The sequence below is a fragment of the Penicillium hordei genome (assembly GCF_028827395.1).
Source record: "Penicillium hordei strain IBT 12815 chromosome Unknown utg000002l_segment0_segment0, whole genome shotgun sequence".
NCBI lineage: Eukaryota > Fungi > Ascomycota > Eurotiomycetes > Eurotiales > Aspergillaceae > Penicillium > Penicillium hordei.
This window is the reverse complement of record NW_026623143.1, coordinates 3222743-3243011: the sequence shown is the minus strand read 5'-3', so window position 1 is coordinate 3243011 and position 20269 is coordinate 3222743. Positions and strand designations below refer to the sequence as shown.

Sequence of the window (20269 nt, the reverse complement as noted above, 5' to 3'; positions counted from 1 at the left end):
TATATTTTGGACTTGCTTGGCTCCCTGTCTCAGGATCTGGATCCCTGCAGGAATCAGTCTCATTTATTGGAGGAATCATGCTTGTCTCCTGCCATTTCAAAATTTCAATATCAAGGCCAAGGTCAATGTCAGTATGTCTTTTAACCGAGGTTCCATCACAGCTGTACATTTCAGTCTCAACCCCTGTAAAAAAAAAGAAAAAAAGAAAGACATACAAAAAAAGGTGAACATGAAAAGAGAGACCTAAGATACGAAGCAATTTGGTGGAATAACTGATCATCATCTGGGGTGTGCTGATCCGCCTAGGTATGTATAACGCGATCTGCCGAAGCATTAGCGGGTGAGACTTACTATGTTCGGTGTAGTCTATCAACTTATTCACTGGCTATGCACTGGCCATGCATTGGCCAACTGTGGAGTTTAGGGAAATTGCGCTTTTTTTTTTCGCCATGAGAGCACAGACCCCAATTTCTCTGATAGGAACTCGGCAAGTTCTTGACTTTCGGCTACTGTAGGTACATGTCTAACCTTAGGAGAGGTTGCCCTTTTTTTCTTTTTCTTCTTCTTTTTTTTGTATTTGGATGTATCAAGGACCTAGTTAACTTAGTTAAAGACTAACTCTGGTTCGGGAGATCACCGCGTATAAGGCACAACGAAACCGGATTCTGGCGTGCTGGGGAAAGAAAATAGCCAAGCCAAGCCTTTTCTCTAATGATCGCCCCCTGAATGATTAGAGCTAAGGAAAATGGCCGGAGAATACCCGTATACTGTACATTGTAGACTCGACCAGACCCCATGTGGGAACATTTTCCACTCTCGTCTCTTACCCGGCCATTTGCTAGCTCGTTTAACCTCATTTAGTACAAATATACGAAGTGGATATCATTCTGTTCTTACAAAGACTTATATGAGGCAAATTGATAATATGCAATATGCAATATTCAAGAACTAACATGCAGAAATGGGCCCACGTGCATCAAGTGACATGGATGAACGTCTGCAGGTCCTGCTTTTGGGATTGAGACATTTAATTCGGAGAAGTATTCTTTCTTTTTTGATCTCTCTTCCTACTGTCCAGATCAAAACAATAAGCCACAGCCGCGAAAGGCGCTTTATATTACACTATCATATGAATGTGATCAGGCGGGGGAAAAAAAAATAAGAAAAAGAAGTGCAAGAAACTCTCTATACAACATTGTAGATAAATATTCAACTCTAGAGCGTTGGGAAATGCAACTAGGACATAAAAATTGGGGACAACCAGGGCTTTCGGGTTGATGGTCCGAAGGCACGGAATACAGGCCAAGGTATTATTGACCTCCGTATGCGGATGTTGTACGGAGTGTACGAAGTACAGCGCGACTGGATACAGAGCGGCTGCGGCGTCCAATGATTGACGCGCCATATGAATTTGATATTGATCATCCCGTTATGCCCTCGACATCGGATATCCCGCACCAGACACTGGAAACTGTGTGTTGTCCGCGCGGAGTCCGTCTGGTTCCACTGTTATATCGTTTGGAGATTGTCGGTGTCGATTTGATTTGTATTCCATTTGCCCACCAATCGATTATTATTTATTCCTGATAACAAGATACTTGAGTACTTTGGAAGACAATACTTTGTACTCCGCAGTCAGTACATGGCTCGTTAGGGCGTGTCAGATGTAAATGACCCTGTGAAGAATAAACGACACACAACCCAAAACAAAACCCATTAGCAATTACCAAAAATTATCAAAAATCAAAAATCATTCACTTGCTTTTTCCTCACCGGCAGTGGAGGAACAGGTTCCGCGCCTGCGGGGTGAGATCCGGCCCCCTGAAAACGCCAATCATCAATTGAAGAGCGAGTGTCGGTTTTCCGAGCTGAGAGCCTTGCATCTTGAGCATTTTCTCCCTGGTTTTTCCCGTGTTCTTCCTATCAGACTCCTATTTATCCAAGGTGGGGGGTTTGAGGGTACGGAGTACGGAGTACATACTACAAAGATGGACGGAACGGAGTACGGAATGGTTTTTGATCCCCCACTTTCTCTAATTGGGAGGCTGAAATGTAAATATTAACAAATATTAACGCGAGTAACGAATTACTAATTACGAATAACGGAGACAAAGGACATGTAATTACTGTAAGAATTATACTGCCCTCCACTATGGATTGAGCACTGAGCATACAATGATCGTACCGGAGAGCCGCCGAGTACTCCGCTCGCAATTCGATGAGTTTGACCAATTGGCGGTGATAATGGGCTCGTCCCACAGAAATACTAAGAAAATGATGGCCCCCTTTCTCCTCTTTTCTTGGTACGGAGATTGGTGTGGTATGTGCTTTTTGTACTATAATTATCACATACAACATATATAGAAACGGCTATCAATTGGATAAAACGTCTGAGCTGGTACCTGTACCTATGTATGTAGAGTACCATTGGGATTGGAGATTGCAATAGCGATCGAAACTTGCATCTAGAATTAAATTATTAACCATTTGATCTTGAAGACGTAATTTTTCTCAGACACGTCCAGATATCAGGAGATAGGCTCCGATCACCGGGGGTTGTTGTTGTTATTTCACAGTCTCCACTCACGCGTCTGTAGGTATCGTAACGGGTACGCGACCAGAGATGTATTCATGCCATGACTCAATCGGTTTCATTGCAGAATGTTAACATGACTAGCGTGATTAAGGTGCGATAGAACACAGCCGTTGTCTATTAGTGGTATACCCTGTCATGGGCATTTCAATTTAGGCCTCTTCATATACGTTCTACGGGTACATGGACAATGTACTAGGGCAGTTGGGTTCTACACCGAAGTATGCATATGTACGGAGTACTGAATACCTGTAATCAAAGTGCAACACTGAACCTCCTTTTCAGGAAAAGAAGCTATCACCGGCTTCAACCGCCTCGGCTTTGAACCTTTGCATCAGACTTTAGCGCTAGACCGAAACAAGTCAGGCCTGCCCACCGAGCTTCTCCATTCTCCACTGGTGACTCCACTACATTTTTCCTATTGGTGAAATAGGGGCCGAGTGCCTGCTTTTGCCTGTCTTTGGTCATCCACACTAGCCCTGGTCTTCCCGAGTCCCATCGCTTCTTCTTCCCCCGACCTGCGCTACTCCCCTTTCTACCTTAGTTCCCTTCCCTACGGGTAAGTGTCCCCCCAAGTACATATCTTTCCCCCCCCCCTCTATACCCCTTTTAGAATTGGTTCCATCTGTCTGAGGTTCCTCGGGCACGCCATTCCTAGCGCCCTCAAAAGCCCTGGCTCTTGACATCTTGGTACCCACGGGCCATATACGCTAGGTTCTCCCTTTCGACGCACCCGAGTTGCGGGTAGACTAAGAGGCCTCCAGTTGGGAACCTAACCAGTAGTCCTTAGCAAAAAACAACAACACCTGTAGACATCATTTTATGATATTCCCATTCAAGAGCAATAATTATTTATTAATGATAGAAGAATTTGAGAGAAATGGGTTGCCACGTCTCCCCTGGATGGTTCCGCTTTTTCCCCCCTTCTTTTCTTTCAAAAACTGAAAACTGCAAAGAAAAAAAAAAAAAAAAAAAAAAAAAAAAACAGAAAAAGGGTGTTATCACACGGACATTGAAAGCTTAGCCGGTAACGAAGACACTGAGGGGAAAGGGGGCCAAACCAGTTAACTGTCGGAGTATTGTGTGGAAAAAGGGAATGGTCCGAGATCAGAGAAAGTAAATAATTTATTAATTTCATTTTCATCCCCTCTTTTGATATATATATTCAAATGTTTAAATGTTTCTCCTCGGAATTCTTTGTATTTATAGTGTACATGTAGGTACTCCGTATCTCCTATATACGGAGTATACGGAGAGGAGATACAAGTGAGACTACCCAGGTGTTCCAAGGTTCTATTGAATATATTGAACATATGTAAACCAAATAAACCAAAAGCTAAAAAAAAAGTAAAAGTAAAAAAAAAGGAAAAGAAAATCCACACAAAAAAAAAACGTATGCAGATGTAATTTTCGCATGACCAACGATATCACCAACCAAAATTACGCGGTCCACCTAGAGGATCCACAACATCCTCGGATCCCACGAGGACTGCTTTTCCTTTCTCCTAATCGTCTTAAATCGTCTTACCTTTTAGGCTGCTCCAAGTCGCGTTGACTCCTGAATTTTTCTTTTACTAGTCTCTTAGTTATCCCCCGTTATTTTTCCGCCCGGTGCCTCGTGCTTACCGCCACCTGCAAGGCATCCTCGTCCGAACTAAAGATTAAGCATCTAAGCATCTTGGTATCAACCTCCATTCTTTTTTGTTCTTTTTTTCTTTCTTTCTTTTTTCTCCTTTTGAAGCTACGCGTTTTCAATCCCCGATTTACAATATCTTGAATGTTGTGAATTGAAAATCTCCTATATTCTTCTTCCCTTTCTCTCCCAGATCTCTTATCTCAGAAGCATCTGTGCGCAAACCTGTTCGATCAGTGTTTCACGACTCAACTTCACATCATATCAATTCCCTAGGAATTGAACGGAAGGTATGTTAAGAATATCCTAGATCTGAAGAAGGTCAGCCACGATCCCAACGTGGCAACCTAGTGCCCCCGTCTCCTTGCTTGGAACGTGTCGGACCGACTCATCAATTTCTCCGACTTTTCCCACCCATTGTTGTGTTAACGCGTCTTAACACAGATCCAACCCAGAAAACTATTCCTTGCTAGATTCGTCGGCATCCTTGCGCGCGAATCCTCTCTTTTATGGACAACCGGCCCGCTTCCGAGTACGCACAGCCAGGTTCGCACCACCCAAACACCGTCACCGACGCATCCTCTGAACAAAAACCTGCAGACCAAAATTCTGCTGCTGCTGCTCACTACACCCCACAACCCGAGGTCCGCCCTACGCCGCAGTACACACCGCAGCCGGAGGTTCGACCTAATATTTCGTCGGCCAACACCCCTCAGTCGGATTACGGTCTGAACCCTCCGCCGACCGCCCGCTCGCCTGCCTACCAGGACTATCTTCACCGTCCTTCTCAGTCATACGCCCCCAACTCACAACCTGGTGGTGCGGCAGGTATGGCTCAAGCAACAAGTCCGTTCATCAACACCTTGCCTACGGGCCCGCGCAGTCCGCACTCAAAGTCTGACGCGCCCGTTCCTATAGATCCTTCGCTTCCGGCCAACAGCCCCACCTACCCTCCTCCCTACTCTCCTTATCAGCCTCAGGGGCATGAGATGGCACAGTACCAGGGTCACCCCCCTCCGCCTCAGCACATGTATGCGCGTCCGGATTGGCCTCACAGCTATGGACAACAGCATCATGGATTACCGGGACCTTATGCTTCCCCGGCCACAACGGTTGGTTCCACCTCTCCCGTTCCTACACTGGCAGGGTCACGCGCTCCAAAGGTATGTTTTTGATGATCCCTGGGGGTATTTCTTAAGGCTTTTTACTTTGTTCAATCATTGTTGTCTTGGATGCCTCCTGGGGTTAGTCATGCGGTTCGTAGGTCGTCCTCGCAGGGATCGTCAAAAACAGCGTGCTCTGCCCCTCAACCGCCCTCAACCGCTTCCTTTTTTGGGGGGAGGGAGTCTGATTGGGAATCTATTGGGTTTGATCAAAGCTGATTCATGGTCTACTTTCATCTAGGTCTATTCATTTGTCCCAATTCCTGGCGCACAGCAGCATAAGCGTCCCCGTCGTCGTTACGAGGAAATCGAGCGCATGTATAAGTGTGGATGGAACGGATGTGAGAAGGCATATGGTACTCTAAACCATTTGAATGCACACGTGACTATGCAATCGCACGGCGCAAAACGCACTCCTGAGGGTAGGTGCATCTCATTTTCTTTGTTTTTAGATGTTTGGGGGCCAATGCGACTGAGATCTTGAATCTTTTGTCGCAAATGGCTGGATCGGGTTAGCGCCGGCCATCGGACGCTAGTGAGTTACACTAGATGTCATGGGGCCCGCAGTAGCGTGGCTGACGGCGTAGAGGTTAAGCTTGCCTCTTATCCCTTTCCGCCGTCCTTTCGCTACCAAACCTAGTCCACGCTATTCCTATTTTTTTTTTTTTTTTTTTTTTGGAAACTGGTTATTACTACCCAAGTTCACTGCTGACTTCTCTCTTCTAGAATTCAAGGAAATCCGCAAGGAATGGAAGGCCCGCAAGAAGGAGGAAGAGGCTCAGCGTAAGGCTATTGAGGAGCGTGAGCGTGCTGCCGCTCAGGCTGCCCAAGCCAACCAGGTCGAACCTCCCAATCCTTCTGACCCATCCCACGGCCAGCCACCTGCTTACGCCGGTGGAGTCCGCCCTCAACTCCCTCCGATCGGATACCAGCCCGCGGATAGCCAGGTCCCCAGCCAGTACGGTGGTCCTCCTGGCGGTGGAATGGTCTATCAAAACAATGCACAGATGGCATACCCTCCCAACTACCCTCACTCTCCCTACCAGAGCGGACCGGTGTACCCGCAACGTGAGTAATGTCGCCGCCTTTTTCTCCATACCAGGATCGACTCTCTGGACTTCTCTTTCGACAAAGTCATCCTCGCCCGACCTGTCAGCTGATCCATAAATTCGCTACGGCTTCCAGAGACTCAATCCAACTACCCGCAATAACCTTTCCCCCGCATAATCACCTCCGCTATGGACCTACACGGACGGAAATGCATTTGACTTTTCTTTCTTATCACGATATCCCCTGTCCTTGACTAATGTTCTCGTCCTGGATTCCGATTCCCATTTCCTTCCCCTCAACCCACCACATCCTTCCGCTCTCAAGTCCTTCGTGCTATGATACCAACCTCTGCGGCTTTTATTCCTAATCTGTCTAAGAGTGGCTTTTCCAGCTTTGTTCTATACCTGTCATCCTTTTTTGTGTTAGAGTGCATCGAGCTGAGAGGGTGTGCTGCCCTTCTGCACCCTCTCTCTGTTCTGTTTCCAACTTGAAATTCGATGCAGAAGTGGTGTATGTCTTATCCTTGTCTGCCTGTTTGCTGGGGTCGTGGCTTCAAGGATGGGTTGGCGGATTATTTGCATCTGTCCATTATTGACAGCATTCTCCCAAAATCGTTTTCCTGGGGGTTCTTTGTTTTAGTCTTGTTTCTCGTTTTCCTCATTATATTGTGTTAAAACTTTGCTACATGCAAGTGTGTTCCCTTCTCTCCTTTCTTTTCTTCTCCATTTTCTTTCCATAACGTACATTACGCTCCACGGACTTATGCTCCAATTTGATTATGTGTATTATTCATTCTTTGTCCTTTTCAATCTTCAGTGCATTACCTGCAACTGGGTTGATTGTTGGCAATTCTTGCTGTCTTGTTAATGTGGTGTACTATATGCCCAAACATTGCGTATGCAAAGGAGGACACGTTTTTAGTGATATGTAGGTAAGAAAGTACGGAAGTGGAATCTGCCAAATACGAGCTAGTGAAATCATGACCCGGAAGAAATGAAAAAGCAAGGAAAAACCAATTGAGATATTTTCCTCTGTACTATATGCTAGCCTGGCTTAAGCATGTCATCAAAAAAGACATGGATAGCCATAGCCGAGCCAGAGAGAATCAGAACAGACTTTAGTATTGTAGCAACAAATCAACTTTGGATCCATTTTCAGCTAAGCCGCGCCTAGCCAAAATCAGAACTAAGTAGTACCGGTACTGACCGTGGACCAAGCACAATGCCGTGCATTGAAAGCCGTTTGATGTGCGTACGCACTGGCAACTACTGCACAAGGTACATACATGTATGCGAGTGCGAGTACCTGACTAGAACCGAATAAGACAAAGCGCAAGCACCATGTATATGTGGGCCGTACATCGTACATGACAGGGAAGCTAATACAATAAAGTGTAAAGCGTAAAGCGCCTCCATGTGTTGGGGACGTTAGTATCAGCCACCGATATCATCGTGGGGAGACTGGTGGTAATTTTCCTTTTTAGAGTTATTCCTAATCGTTTCTAGCTTGCTTCCTCTTCCTGTCTAGCTGCCCGCACATCTGTCACATATGTCACATTGCTTAGGGCTTAGTCTGTTTCTCCTTATACTCCACTGGGGTATCCTTAGCTTCGGACTAGTGTCGTGTGCTACTCTGGGTAGGCTATGCATGTGGTACGAAAGTATAATCTAGTTGGGTTAGGGAGGACGCTAGCTAGGCAGAATGTAGGGATTGATCTACAAGGGTATGTGGGTAAATGGTAAATGAGATATGTTTACGGAGTACTATGAAGCTATATAAGCTCTTGGATTTTCATATCTTATGTATGTAGGTATACTTGGATTGAATAATGGGAATACTTGGGTATAACGAGGCTCTGAAACCTGTGGCTTCGGCTAGACATTATGGATCTAATAATAGAAAATCTATGAGACAGAGAAAGTGATGGAGTTTTTATACGAAGCTTTACATCCACTTCGATATAGGTTGATTTAAAGTAGGAAATGTACATCTTCATCCACGGATCAGTGCATGGGCTAAGTCCACGGGTGTAACGCAGATCCAGATACCCCAAGAAAACTAGTACACTAGTAAAGTACTTAAACGCACAGAAGACTCTGGGAAATGTGCTCTAGCGCTCCCGCCAGGCCCGCAGGGAACATGGGCGGAAGGAATGGGAACTAAACTACTTGCAGTCTAGTTGGATGTCAGCGAACCTGAGGTATCAATAAGTGTAAATGCCTTAGGCAGAAATAATTACTGCCTGAGTATACAGGCTCTTAAGCCTAGACCCGATATGGACTAGCGTCCGGACAATCTGCGAAATTGTTTTGCGGTCCGTCTCCAACAAGCAATGAAGAAATAACAATCTGTTCTTCTTGTTTTTCCATTTTGCCACTTCGCCCTTGTTGAATCTGTGTCTCCCTTATAGCATTGTGCAGGACACAAGCTGAACGCCTGGAGATCACAGTAATCCGGTCATGACATTCCGGTTTCCGGGGTCGCTCGTGAACAGAGCTTTGCGCAGCCGACTTCTTACTGCGCAGCAATACCGTGCTACTACTGCATCCCAAAGATTACCACAGACATGGATCGCGTCAAGTAACTACCGCCAATATACTTCCTCCTCCTCCTCCTACAACCGATCTTCCGATAGAGACCGCGATGCCCGCCGCATAGGACATGTTGGCGAGAAACATTTTAAACGTCGGCATAATAATAGGCGGGAGGTTCAGGATGTCAAGTCTAGGGAAAGTCATGATATTTTGATGGCTATTGCGTCGGGTTCGTTGACCGGGCGGTACAACAGTCAGCTTGAATCTTCAGAAAGTAAGGCTCTGGATCCCGAGGCTGCTGAAACCGAGGACTTGGAGAATGACCCATACGATTACCGGGATGGTGAAAGTGAGGCACAGGAGAACGGTCTGTCTGAGGATCAGACATCCAAAGAACAAGATGTTGAGGCCAATATTGAGGCCGATTCCGCCGATGGCGAGGTTCCCGAGAACGACAGCTTTCGTGGCCCGCCTGGTGGAGGAATGCCCAAACTCACACCCAAGATCATCAACGAGGAGCTGAAATGGTTGAATGACCCCCGCAAAATGGCGGATCGGGTCGCGCGCATTTTACACAGTGGCAACCCGGCCCTTGCGGCGGCCTTGGTTCGCGCTGGAACAAAGCAGGGGTTGAGATGTGATGTTGCCTGGAATCATCTCCTGCAATATTGTATGGATCAAAACCACCCGCAGGCTGCGTTCAAGTTCTACAATGATGTGAGTTTTGTCGTTCTGCGGTGCTGCCATACAGGGCGTTGCCCGAGATTGAGGTTCGGACTTGTATGCTGACATATTTTCTCTCGCAGATGAAAAAGCGTGGCAGGAGACCAACCCCAAGAACGTATACGATCATGTTGAAGGGCTTCAGCTCAGCCCCGAGGTCATTGGGTGTCGCTAAAACCGCCGCCTCTGTCTACCGCTCAATTGGTTCACCGAACTCTGGAGTCAAGCTTGATATCATACACACCAACGCTATGCTTACAGTTTGCCACCGTCATTGGGATATGGACCGTCTGTGGAAAATTGCTGGTGAATTACCCGAAGAGGGACCCGGTGCCCCGGATGCTACCACATACACCATTATCTTGAACGCTGTACAATTCGCAGCTCGCAGAGATATAGAGAAAATGTCCCCTGATGAGATTGAAGAGATTCTTGACCGGAAGGCCCAGGTTATCACCGAAGGCAAGCGGATTTGGGCCGATGTCATCTGGCGTTGGAAGAACCAAACCTTGAAAATTGACAATGAACTTGTTAACGGCATGGCCAGCTTGCTTCTGGAAGGTGGTAGCGATATTGACTGTTACAATGTCATGGAATTGTACAAACAAACCATGGGGATCCCCATACTGCAAAAACGACCCGCTGAGAACGAGAAAACAACACGCCGCAGGATCACCCCGGAGCAAACTCAAGCGCTTGAAGTCTCAGAGGCTACGCGGCAATCAAAAATGGAAGATGTTCCGTTTGTAGACGAAAACAATCGACCAATCCAAAGTTTGGAACCGGCCGTGGAACTTGAGCAAGACTTGAAAGAAGAAGTGGAAGAAATGGAGATGGAGAAAGAGGAAGAAGTGGAAGAGGAGGAAGAGGAAGATTTTACAGAACTCTTCAAACCTGTCATTCCCCATGCGGAGGAGCTATCATTCCTTGAACCAAACAGCAAGGAACTGACTCTTATCCTGAATGCTTGTTTCACCATGACCCAAGGATCCGAGGGTGGACAGGCCTACTGGAAACATATGACTTTGGACGACCACGAGTACCGCATTGATCCCGACACCTTCACCTACATCCAATATTTCCGCCTCCTCCGCATCTCTCGCTCCAGCAAAATCAGTGTCAAAACCATGCGTGAGCAAATGGTTCCCTCCGGCCAAGCAACCGGAACGGCATTCCACGTCGCTCTCAGTGTCTGCCGCCGTGATCGTCGCAACCACTCAGTTCTCCAACACGCAAACGAACTGCTCGCTTTGATGGACAAAGCATTGATCCTACCTGACATTCGCGTCCTCGAAGGCTATCTGGAAACCATCCAGATTCTTTCCTCTAACCCATCCGTCCTTCTGCACCTCAGAGGACTCGACACAGAAGACTCCAAGTCCCCCAAGACCACTAGACTGCACGAGATGGGCCGGAAGCTACAAGCGAAGCTGCGGCTAGCTGCCATCGCCACCTTACGGCCATATATTCTCCAGCTGCACGAGGCAATGGAGAACGGCAAACCAGAGTCCAAGTCTCGCTGGAGTGCCCTCCAGAACACACTTTCGGATTCTGTCGCCGGTCCCGCGGCTGTGAAGATCATGTCGCGGGTTCGTCTGGTGGTTGACGATACCCTCAAGCTTGATTATAAGGCTTATGTTTCGAAGGCCGAGCGCAAGGCCCTTGACGCCGACTCGAAGATGCTGAAAAAGTATTCCGACAAGGATGTCATTGCGGCTTTCAAGAGAAAGAAGGTATACCCGACGATTGAGCAGAAGGAGGAGGCGCGGGAACGCATCAAGAAGTTCCAGTGGGAGGCTCGCAATTCTCGGAACCTAGAAGGTTCGGATCGGAACGAGGAGTCTTCCTCGTGAGAAGCACATATTGAAGCTTAATCATATTCGTGGTCTTTGGCACGACGAGACCGAGTGAGGTCTTGATTGTATTATGTTTGTATATCACACATTGGGGGTTATAGATGGCGTTTTATATTTGCATTATGTACATAATACCATTTGGTACATTCTCTACTTCCAACATGAAACATTAATTAAGATTCTAAAAGGGTTTGGTGTTGCTGTCAGCTTGTAAGATTTCTACGTATACTTATTCTTCGATCTGTCCTCAATGGCGTGTCACCAGTCTCCTAATAGGAGAGAAATGCAAAGCAATTGGATGATATTATCTAGCCAATAATACTGTACATACTATACTACTAATGGACCTTTTTGCTGGAAAACTGCCGAGCTGTTCTAAATGCTCCGCTATACCAACCGCCAAGTGATAAGACATTCGAACCTCATTATTACTATCCTGTCATTTCCAAGGTTCTATCCTCCATTTTAGATAATAAATATCAATTCAAAGGAGTATAGTATGTAATAACCCGCGAAATCGGGTTCTTGAAGAGGTAATTGTCACGCAATCTGACAGCCGATGATGAAATCCATCCCTATAACAGACTAGAAAATGGTCCGATAGATTGTCGTGGGCTTATGCTGGCCTTAGCGTTCGGAGGTTAAATATATCCACAAGGTAATTCTGTGATTACTGTGGTGATGATGGCGAATGTTTGATCTACGGCACGCCATATGCAGTTCTAAGAATTCACCCGACAGGGCTCGGAAATTTGCCGTTCCCCTCTTTCGCATTGTTGATGGCGCGAGATACGTATACGATAGACGAATTTCGAGGTGGGACGGTGCGGGGGTAGTACACTTGGGCAAAGCCATCTTTCCGGTCTTTGTTGATTTGGGACATAAGGGGGTTGTGTCACTCTTATAGACCATCTCCAGATCTGTTTCGCACTTGGTCGAGTAAGGCTCGAAAGAAATAATCTTTTATCTTGAAAACTGCGAATCATGGGAGACACTGCAGCTACTAGCCAACATGGTTCCGCCGGCGCTGGCAAGAAACACATCTTGCTTAATGCTTTTGATATGTCAACGGTGGGACATCTGTCCCCCGGACAATGGAAGGTTAGTGGTATAAGAATTGAACTTGAAGGGCCAGAAGGCTGACAGCTGCGTAGAACCCCAAAGACAAGTCTGCGACTAAGCGAACACTCGGATACTGGATAGAGTTGGCGAAGCTGTTGGAGCGTGGTGGAATCAACGCATTGTTCCTGGCAGATACAACTGGAGGTCATGATACCTATGAGGGAAAACTTGACGAGTGTATTCGACGTGCAGCGCAATGGCCGGTGACAGACCCAACTATCGTGAGTGTTATTAACGCGAATTTTCCGATCAGAGTCTGACTTTCTGATTAGCCCATTTCGGCAATGGCTGCAGTGACAAAGAATCTGGCCTTTGGCATCACGGCGTCGACTTCATTTGAGCAGCCCTTTTTGCTTGCTAAGCGCTTTTCAACTTTGGACCATTTGACCAATGGCCGACTGGGTTGGAACATTGTGACCTCATATAAGAAAGCGGCTTTCAAAGCCATTGGCGTGGATACTCCCATTGAGCATGACGAACGCTACCGCCAGGCAGATGAGTATTTGAAGGTGCTCTATAAGTGAGTTGCATTCCCATAGTTCGACTAGGGTGATGTTTTCAAAGACTGACTCGGCGGTTGTTGCGTATAGATTGTGGGAGGGTTCCTGGGCTCCTAATGCCCTGTCGCCCAACCCCGAAGCAGACACGTACATAGACCCCGAGAAAGTACGCCAGATCAACCACAAGGGCAAGTACTTCTCATTGAGCACACGACACATTGTCGACCCGTCTCCGCAGCGGACACCATTCCTTTTCCAGGCAGGAACTTCGCCTGCAGGATCGGAATTTGCTTCGACACACGCTGAGGCAATCTTTGTCTCTTCCCATTCGCCAGAGGTGTTGAAGCCGAAGATCGCAAATATCCGCAAGCTAGCCGCAGAAAAAGGCCGCGACCCACAGTCAATCAAGTTCTTTGGTACCTTCACGCCCATTGTAGGCAATACCGACGAAGAGGCGTGGGAGAAGTATGAGGAACTGAAAAAATACGCCTCGGTGATTGGAGGACTGGTTCTTTTCAGCGGATGGACGGGCATTGATATTTCCAAAATCCCATTGGATCAAGAAATCACGGCTTCAGACTCGTTGGAGGCAAACAAAGTCACTAGCTTGCTTGACTCATTAACCACGACTAGCAAGGAAATCCCGCGCTGGACGCCTCGCGTGGTTGCTGAGAGGGCTGCAATCGGTGGTCTTGGCCCGGTGGCTATTGGAAGCCCTGCCACTGTTGCGGATGAGATGGAGCGTTGGATCCAAGAGGCTGATCTCGATGGGTTCAATCTTGCCTATGTTACCACGCCTGGCACTTTTGAGGAGGTGGTTGATCTACTCATCCCCGAGCTGAGACGACGCGGTCTTTATCCTGAGCTCCCAGACCCATCAGAGGCACCTCTCACAGCCCGTGAGAAGGTCTTTGGCAAGGGACAGAAAGAGCTCAGGGCTGATCATATTGGAAGCAAGTACAAGTACGATGTGTACCAGGAGGAGGAGCCTTATGTTGAGGGTACCGAAGAAAAATGATCAAATTAATGGCATCTGACGATAATCCAATTTATGAAGATAGAAGACAATTGAAATGATCCAGAATCAAGAAGCCCATAATATGCACATGCAAGAGGTGCGTAGAAATGAAAGGTGAAACAGAACGTGCCTGGTAACAGTACCCGTGACCCAGTACGTAATGCCACTCTAGCCTTTCCGGGACAGCTTTGGCCAAGTCGACCTTCATACTCCTCAATTACCTTGGCATTTCCTGTCAACTTCACCTCTGAGAGGACTAAAACTTAAAGGAGGTGTCATTCTTGCGCTAGTCTTTCGACCGTCACGACTATACCACGCAAACCATGGCTACCATACACCACGGCCACCCCCATGATGAACCCCATGATGACGACTCTCTCCTTGGCGATGATTTGATCGAAGCCGATGATGGTGAGTACTTTTATTTGCCCCTCTGGATTACTGGCGTATCAACAAGATCTTAATTCGATGTGATTCTAGCCGTCGAAGCTGACGACCCCCTGCGCGACACCGACACGGCCCCTCTGCGAGGCAACATCGAATCCAGCTCTGGCAACCGCAGCAATGCATCTGGCTACGGCAACTACTTAGCATCCTCTATGGGTGGCGAGGATCGCCGTGCGACGCAAAATACTATCGACGAGAGTGTTTGGGAGACATTGTCACGCGACTTGATTGCCGTCTGGGAGAAGATGCGCCAGGTGCTTTGGCCGAAATACTTGCTTGGAGGAATGATGCAGCGCGGAGGCAGTGGTACCGCTGATTCTGAGCAAGGTGGAGTGTCTGGATTTGGTGGTAACATTCGAGGACTCGTTGGACGCTGGCCGGATGCCGACGTGGTCCTGCAGGGTGGCATGAGCGATGGGTTGCGGGACTGGGATCTCTGGTAAGCCACTCTACACACGAAAAATCTGTATAAAAGCTAACACGGGTTTTACTCTAGGGGACCGCTTATCTTCTGCCTGGTCCTGAGTTTGTTCTTGTCTGTCGCAAAGGGTGATCAATCGTCGGTGGTTTTCTCTGGTGTCTTTTGTCTTGTCTGGATCGGAGAAGCAGCTGTGACTCTTCAGATCAAACTCCTTGGTGGCAAGATGTAAGTGTTAAATGAATGATCCCCGCAATATCGCAGTTTACTCACATTCCGGCGCGTTAGTTCTTTCTTCCAGTCGATTTGCATTATCGGTTATACGCTATTCCCGTTGGTCATTGCCGCAATGCTGAGTGCGCTGGGACTTCCTACTATCGCACGGATACCAGTGTATCTTGTGTTAGTCGCATGGTCTTTAGCAGCTGGAGTAAGCATCCTGGGAGGCTCTGGAGTGGTACGGAACCGAGTCGGAATCGCAGTGTACCCGCTGTTTGTGTTCTACATTGCGATCGGGTGTCTCTGCTTCATCAGTTAAGGCTCTCTATTGTGATATTGTGCTGAATAGTTGAGAAAGTGCGCCGTCACATGCCTCTGATAGGCATCGGCGCAATGAGTCTCAATAACAACATTGGATTGATTGTATTAGAATAGCGCGGATACCGGTATATCCAGGCATTGAATTGAATTTATGCAAATTGTATTTGCCGAGGTACCCTAGGCAACAATAGACGATTGTTATTCTTTAGATGAATATGCTTTGTTCCCATTTTCCCCTTGACGCTTTTGCTATTCAGAGCACCCCGTTTGTTGGGCCCCGCACCCGGCGGTCAACTTATAAGAACCGGCAAGCTATCTTTTCCTTCTTCTCTCACCTTTTCACCCTTCCATCCTCTTGTTCTTCTCTTCGCAAAGTTGGCAAAGTTCAAATCCTCCATTCTTCGTCGATTCGGCTGGTCCCAATCGATCTCATCTGTTTATCCGCGGTTATCGTTACCTGTTGGAAGCTCCGCTCTACTCAATCTCGACTGGGTAACTAGAACGCCCAATATCTTTGACAAGTTTGTCCTTCGGACGTGACGCCATGGCTTCCGCTTCCCGTGAGCAGAACTCCTCGGCAGGCGGTATGTCATCATTGCTTGGGCGCATAGTTTCAAATCCCCCACATAGTTGGGCAGTTTCGCTGACAACTTCAAAGCTCTGGAAACAGAGCAACTGAAAATGGACCACAGAGGTGCGCTTTGATCTAGTGATTCGATTTTGTTTTGCCCTACAGCTTTCCTTTATATCTACAATCCCCTTTCTGCTACATGGCTTTCTCCAACGTTCATGTGATCTGACAATATCGTCTTGACAGTAACCGCGCAGTCGCCTCCCTCCGACAACGACAGTGGTGAACGCCCCGTGCGACAACAGCTCAAGGAGACCAACCTTGACTCTGTGGGTGAAAAAGACGGTTCTGCCCGTGCAAACCGAAAGCGCTCTTTCGACAACGCAGATGGGGCCACCGATACACCCCCAACCAAGCGATCCCGAGAGTCCACCCCGGACAACACCACGGAAGACAACTCCAATCACGCTGGAATCCCGAAAGATGCCACTACCCAAGATGTGAGTGACGACGTGCTGCCCACAGCACCTGCGAACATTTCAGTTCACAATACACCTCTGTCCTACAACCCGATAATGAGCCACATCCCCGAGACCACCAAGGTCCAGTTTCCCTTGGACCTTGAGATCAAGGTCTCAATTGGTGGATCCGAGCAAATTAGCCATTTGACCATTCCTGTTGAGGTTGGTATCAAGGTGACAGCCGGAGTGGTCTCCTTTGCTTCCCCGACTTCGAGATCGGCTGAACGCGAATCCTCCAAAATTCATATTACCATTCCTTCTGCAAAGCCTATTCCTCCATCTGGACAATTTTCCCCTGGACACCCTTCTCCTGGACACCCTTCCCCTGGACACCCTTCCCCTGGGCACCCTTCCCCTGGGCAACCTTCATCTGAGCACCCTTCATCTGAGCACCCTTCATCTGAGCACCCTTCATCCGAGCATCCTTCTCTTGGGGAGCCTTCCCAGAGGCACCGTTCACCTGAATCATACATATATGATGACCCTTCATTCCACATTTATGAAGAGCCTGAATCAATTGGAGATTCTTCATCTGAAGACTCTCTACCTGACTACCGTTCACCTGAATACCCGTCCTCCCCACCTCCTGTCCCATACAGTCCAACGAATCCCAATTACCCTAAACCCATGGTTGAAATCATTGATTCTAACTATTCTCAATCCCCACAGAGTCTTGAAACGACCGCCGGCGGAAACGAGGATGAGTCTTCACAAACCCTCAAGAAGAAACGGAGCCGAGAACAACTTGAGGATGATGCCTCGAAGAATTCCCACACTGCAACTGACCCCGCACCCGGCTTGACTGAGACAACTTCGGACGAACAATCTACTGCCGAAGGACAACCGGAGAAGAAGAGACCCCGCGACAATTCGGAGGAGCGCAAGGCTAAGGTGGACCAGGTGAGTTTGCTCCCTCAATTTACCCAGCTTTTCTTTTTCCATCTTCCACTAACACTTGCTTCTAGACTTTCACCGCGAGTGCATTCGGAAAGGCCTCTGCTGCACCTTCACCTTTCGCAATGCCTGCAACTAAATTGACCGCTGACGCTTCGCCTTTTGCAACTAGCGGTGCCTCGACTACTGGTTTCGGTGCCCTCGGATCCGGCTTCTCTGCCTTTGGTAGCGCTTTCCCTGCCACCTCTGGTAAACTCACCAGCTTCGCGTCTCCCAATGCCCCCACTGCTTTCTCTGGAACAGCCGGCAAACTGACCAGTTTTGCATCTGCCAACGCCCCCACCAGTTTCTCTGGAACAGCTGGTAAACTGACCAGTTTTGCATCCCCCAATGTCCCCGTTTCCTTTGGCGAGTCTAGCGACAAGACCCTCGGTGCAAAGCAATCCGACAATGAGGAAAGTGACAACGAGCCAGTCGGTGAACCCGATGACACCTTTGTTGCCGAGAAGACCGACGAGCGTTTCCACGCACAAACTGGTATGGACCCCTTCTTGCCTTTCCCCAGGATCCCGAATATGGCCCGTGACTCATTCCGACGTGAACCCCCAGTTGAAACCGGCGAAGAAAACGAGAACACTGAGTTCGCAGCCAAGGGCAAGTTGTACTACTTCGACGACAAAAAATGGAAGGAGCGTGGTACCGGCACCTTCAAGCTCAACCTCAAGACGGAGTCCAATGGAAAGAAATCTGGTCGCATTATCATGCGCGCCGATGGTGCCTTGCGTGTCATGTTGAACAGTGCGGTTTGGCATACCATGCCCTTTGGTGATGTCAAGGGTTCTCGCCCGACCACTCGGGATATCTATCTCGCCAGCAACGAAGACGGAAGGGTCGTGAGCCTTCTTCTCCGGGTAAGTCTCCAAATTCTTCTCATTTCTTCTCTCGTGATACTAACATTGAATGATACAATGCAGCTCGGTAATGAGAAGCAGGCCGGTGAATTGTTTGATGTACTAAAGGATATTATGGAGAAAATTTGAGTTGATCAGTCAGTCATGAAGATAGTCTTGTAAATAAAGAAAAACCAGAAAGAAAAAAAAAAAAGAGAAACACTATTCTCATGGAAAAGGCTCAGAGTTGTTATCATTACAGTTCATTAGCGATCTTTTAATACAATTGTGTGCATATTCCAATGTATCTTCTTCCCTCTAGACTTGGCACATTTCTTAGCATCTCACCTATAGAACCAAGGATCTGTCAAAAGCTATTTGAATTGTCGTATCTCGCAAGTGATATGATTTATATCTTTAGAATGATATTGTTTCGCTAATAAACAGTATTCTCCTTCCCACCTAGCCCTACTCATTCATACTCAAGTCTCTAAGGTGGTAATTGTTGATCAGCTATCGTGGTGCGAGAGCATGGATCCGTCCCCTATAAAAGTCTTACACCAATTTTCGTGATAGGTCTTTGAGATGTTAGACGAAGCAACCAATCGACGTATCTAATGTTACAAGCGCAGTAAATTCTTTTTCTCCTCTTCAAAGCCGCCAGACCTCCGAGGCGCCTAAGGCCTCTGAGGCGCCCAAGGCCCCCGGCATTTTCCCGGAATTTGACCGTGCAGTCAGACAGTGAATTCATCCGTTAAACGGATTTTTCGGCCACCACTGACCTATAAAATTTGGTAGCACCCTTTCCCTCTCCTTGCGTAGTCATGGTTTGCCTGATTGCGGCACGCCTAGTCGTGGCACGGCTAACTGCGACACATGAATGGCAGAGGCTATTCGCTGCTTAAACGAGCTCAGGACGAATGTCTTAGAATACAAAATTTCGACCCGGCTTCCGGTTGGGGCATATACCCCTATGAGGGTCGGTTAGCTCGAGATAATAGGTCAAGATTTATGTTTGCTTCTGAAGTAACTTGCGAATTTTGAATAAGCAAACTGGCTAAGCCTAGTATTAGGCTGACGCAGATGGCCTATCAAGTCATTATACTCCACAATGTTGGGTATAAATAGGGGAGTATATCCGACTGCTGAGATTCACTATCGACAGTTGACAACTTAACAGTCGGACATCTTTCAAGTTCTTCAAAGACTTTCTGTTTCAAATATGCAGCTTCCTCGCCTCATGATCCGGGCTGTGGCTTTGCCTACGGCAGCGTTTGCCCTTGGCATCAACTGTAGGGGAAGCTCCCAATGCATGCTTGTTTCAACATCCGATGCTAGTGAAGCGATTCAGGGTTATATACAAGCTGCCATTGATACCGGTAGCGGTGGGAACTTTTATCATGAGGGCAGTACGTTTCCAGATTCAGGTCCCAACCTTTTCGCTTCGAAACACATTTTGAACTTCGCTTATCTGCTTTCTAATTAAGAACAAATTGGATGCAAAGACAGCATTTGCGCATTCTACCAGAGCGGTGCAAGCGGTGATCTTAACGACGCTATTACGCATATCAATAATATTGTGAACCATGGCTGTGGGAATTGTGGAAGTGACCCGACCCAGCCAGGAAATGATGTTAGCAAAGGGGAGCTTACGGTCAATTATGTCAGCTCCCCAACTTGTACCAATGGTCTTTGTGATCCTGCTTAAGACGCCTTGTTTACAAGCTAGTGGGTAGCAAATTTGGACCGGCTAGTGAGGAGATTTCCATTGGGAATAGTGTCTGAGTCAGATGAAT

General features: G+C 47.6%; 6 protein-coding genes across 6 annotated transcripts; all 6 read left to right on the top strand.

Annotated features, from left to right (window-relative positions):
* Positions 1 to 4735: 4735 nt before the first annotated feature.
* N7537_004551 (putative C2H2 transcription factor (Con7)) lies at positions 4736 to 6465 on the top strand (the record flags this gene model as incomplete). The annotated part of the gene is made up of 4 exons (XM_056895608.1): positions 4736 to 5072; positions 5145 to 5338; positions 5631 to 5811; positions 6116 to 6465. The coding sequence occupies 4 exons, from the start codon at positions 4736 to 4738 to the stop codon at positions 6463 to 6465; spliced, it is 1062 nt and encodes a 353-aa protein (XP_056755356.1).
* Positions 6466 to 8898: 2433 nt separating this feature from the next.
* N7537_004550 (pentatricopeptide repeat-containing protein) lies at positions 8899 to 11549 on the top strand (the record flags this gene model as incomplete). Its single annotated transcript, XM_056895607.1, has 2 exons — positions 8899 to 9690; positions 9780 to 11549. The coding sequence occupies 2 exons, from the start codon at positions 8899 to 8901 to the stop codon at positions 11547 to 11549; spliced, it is 2562 nt and encodes an 853-aa protein (XP_056755355.1).
* Positions 11550 to 12536: 987 nt separating this feature from the next.
* N7537_004549 (xenobiotic compound monooxygenase, DszA family) lies at positions 12537 to 14192 on the top strand (the record flags this gene model as incomplete). Its single annotated transcript, XM_056895606.1, has 4 exons — positions 12537 to 12653; positions 12707 to 12895; positions 12947 to 13194; positions 13265 to 14192. The coding sequence occupies 4 exons, from the start codon at positions 12537 to 12539 to the stop codon at positions 14190 to 14192; spliced, it is 1482 nt and encodes a 493-aa protein (XP_056755354.1).
* A 323-nt stretch (positions 14193 to 14515) lies between these two features.
* On the top strand, positions 14516 to 15698 carry N7537_004548 (Yip1 domain protein; the record flags this gene model as incomplete). The annotated part of the gene is made up of 4 exons (XM_056895605.1): positions 14516 to 14603; positions 14673 to 15078; positions 15136 to 15285; positions 15346 to 15698. 4 exons carry the CDS (start codon positions 14516 to 14518, stop codon positions 15593 to 15595), a joined length of 894 nt encoding a protein of 297 aa, XP_056755353.1. The 3' UTR covers positions 15596 to 15698.
* Positions 15699 to 16141: 443 nt separating this feature from the next.
* On the top strand, positions 16142 to 18623 carry N7537_004547 (uncharacterized protein; the record flags this gene model as incomplete). Its single annotated transcript, XM_056895604.1, has 5 exons — positions 16142 to 16181; positions 16256 to 16291; positions 16415 to 17589; positions 17655 to 18494; positions 18558 to 18623. 5 exons carry the CDS (start codon positions 16142 to 16144, stop codon positions 18621 to 18623), a joined length of 2157 nt encoding a protein of 718 aa, XP_056755352.1.
* Positions 18624 to 19695: 1072 nt separating this feature from the next.
* N7537_004546 (uncharacterized protein) lies at positions 19696 to 20181 on the top strand (the record flags this gene model as incomplete). Its single annotated transcript, XM_056895603.1, has 2 exons — positions 19696 to 19882; positions 19961 to 20181. 2 exons carry the CDS (start codon positions 19696 to 19698, stop codon positions 20179 to 20181), a joined length of 408 nt encoding a protein of 135 aa, XP_056755351.1.
* Positions 20182 to 20269: the final 88 nt, after the last annotated feature.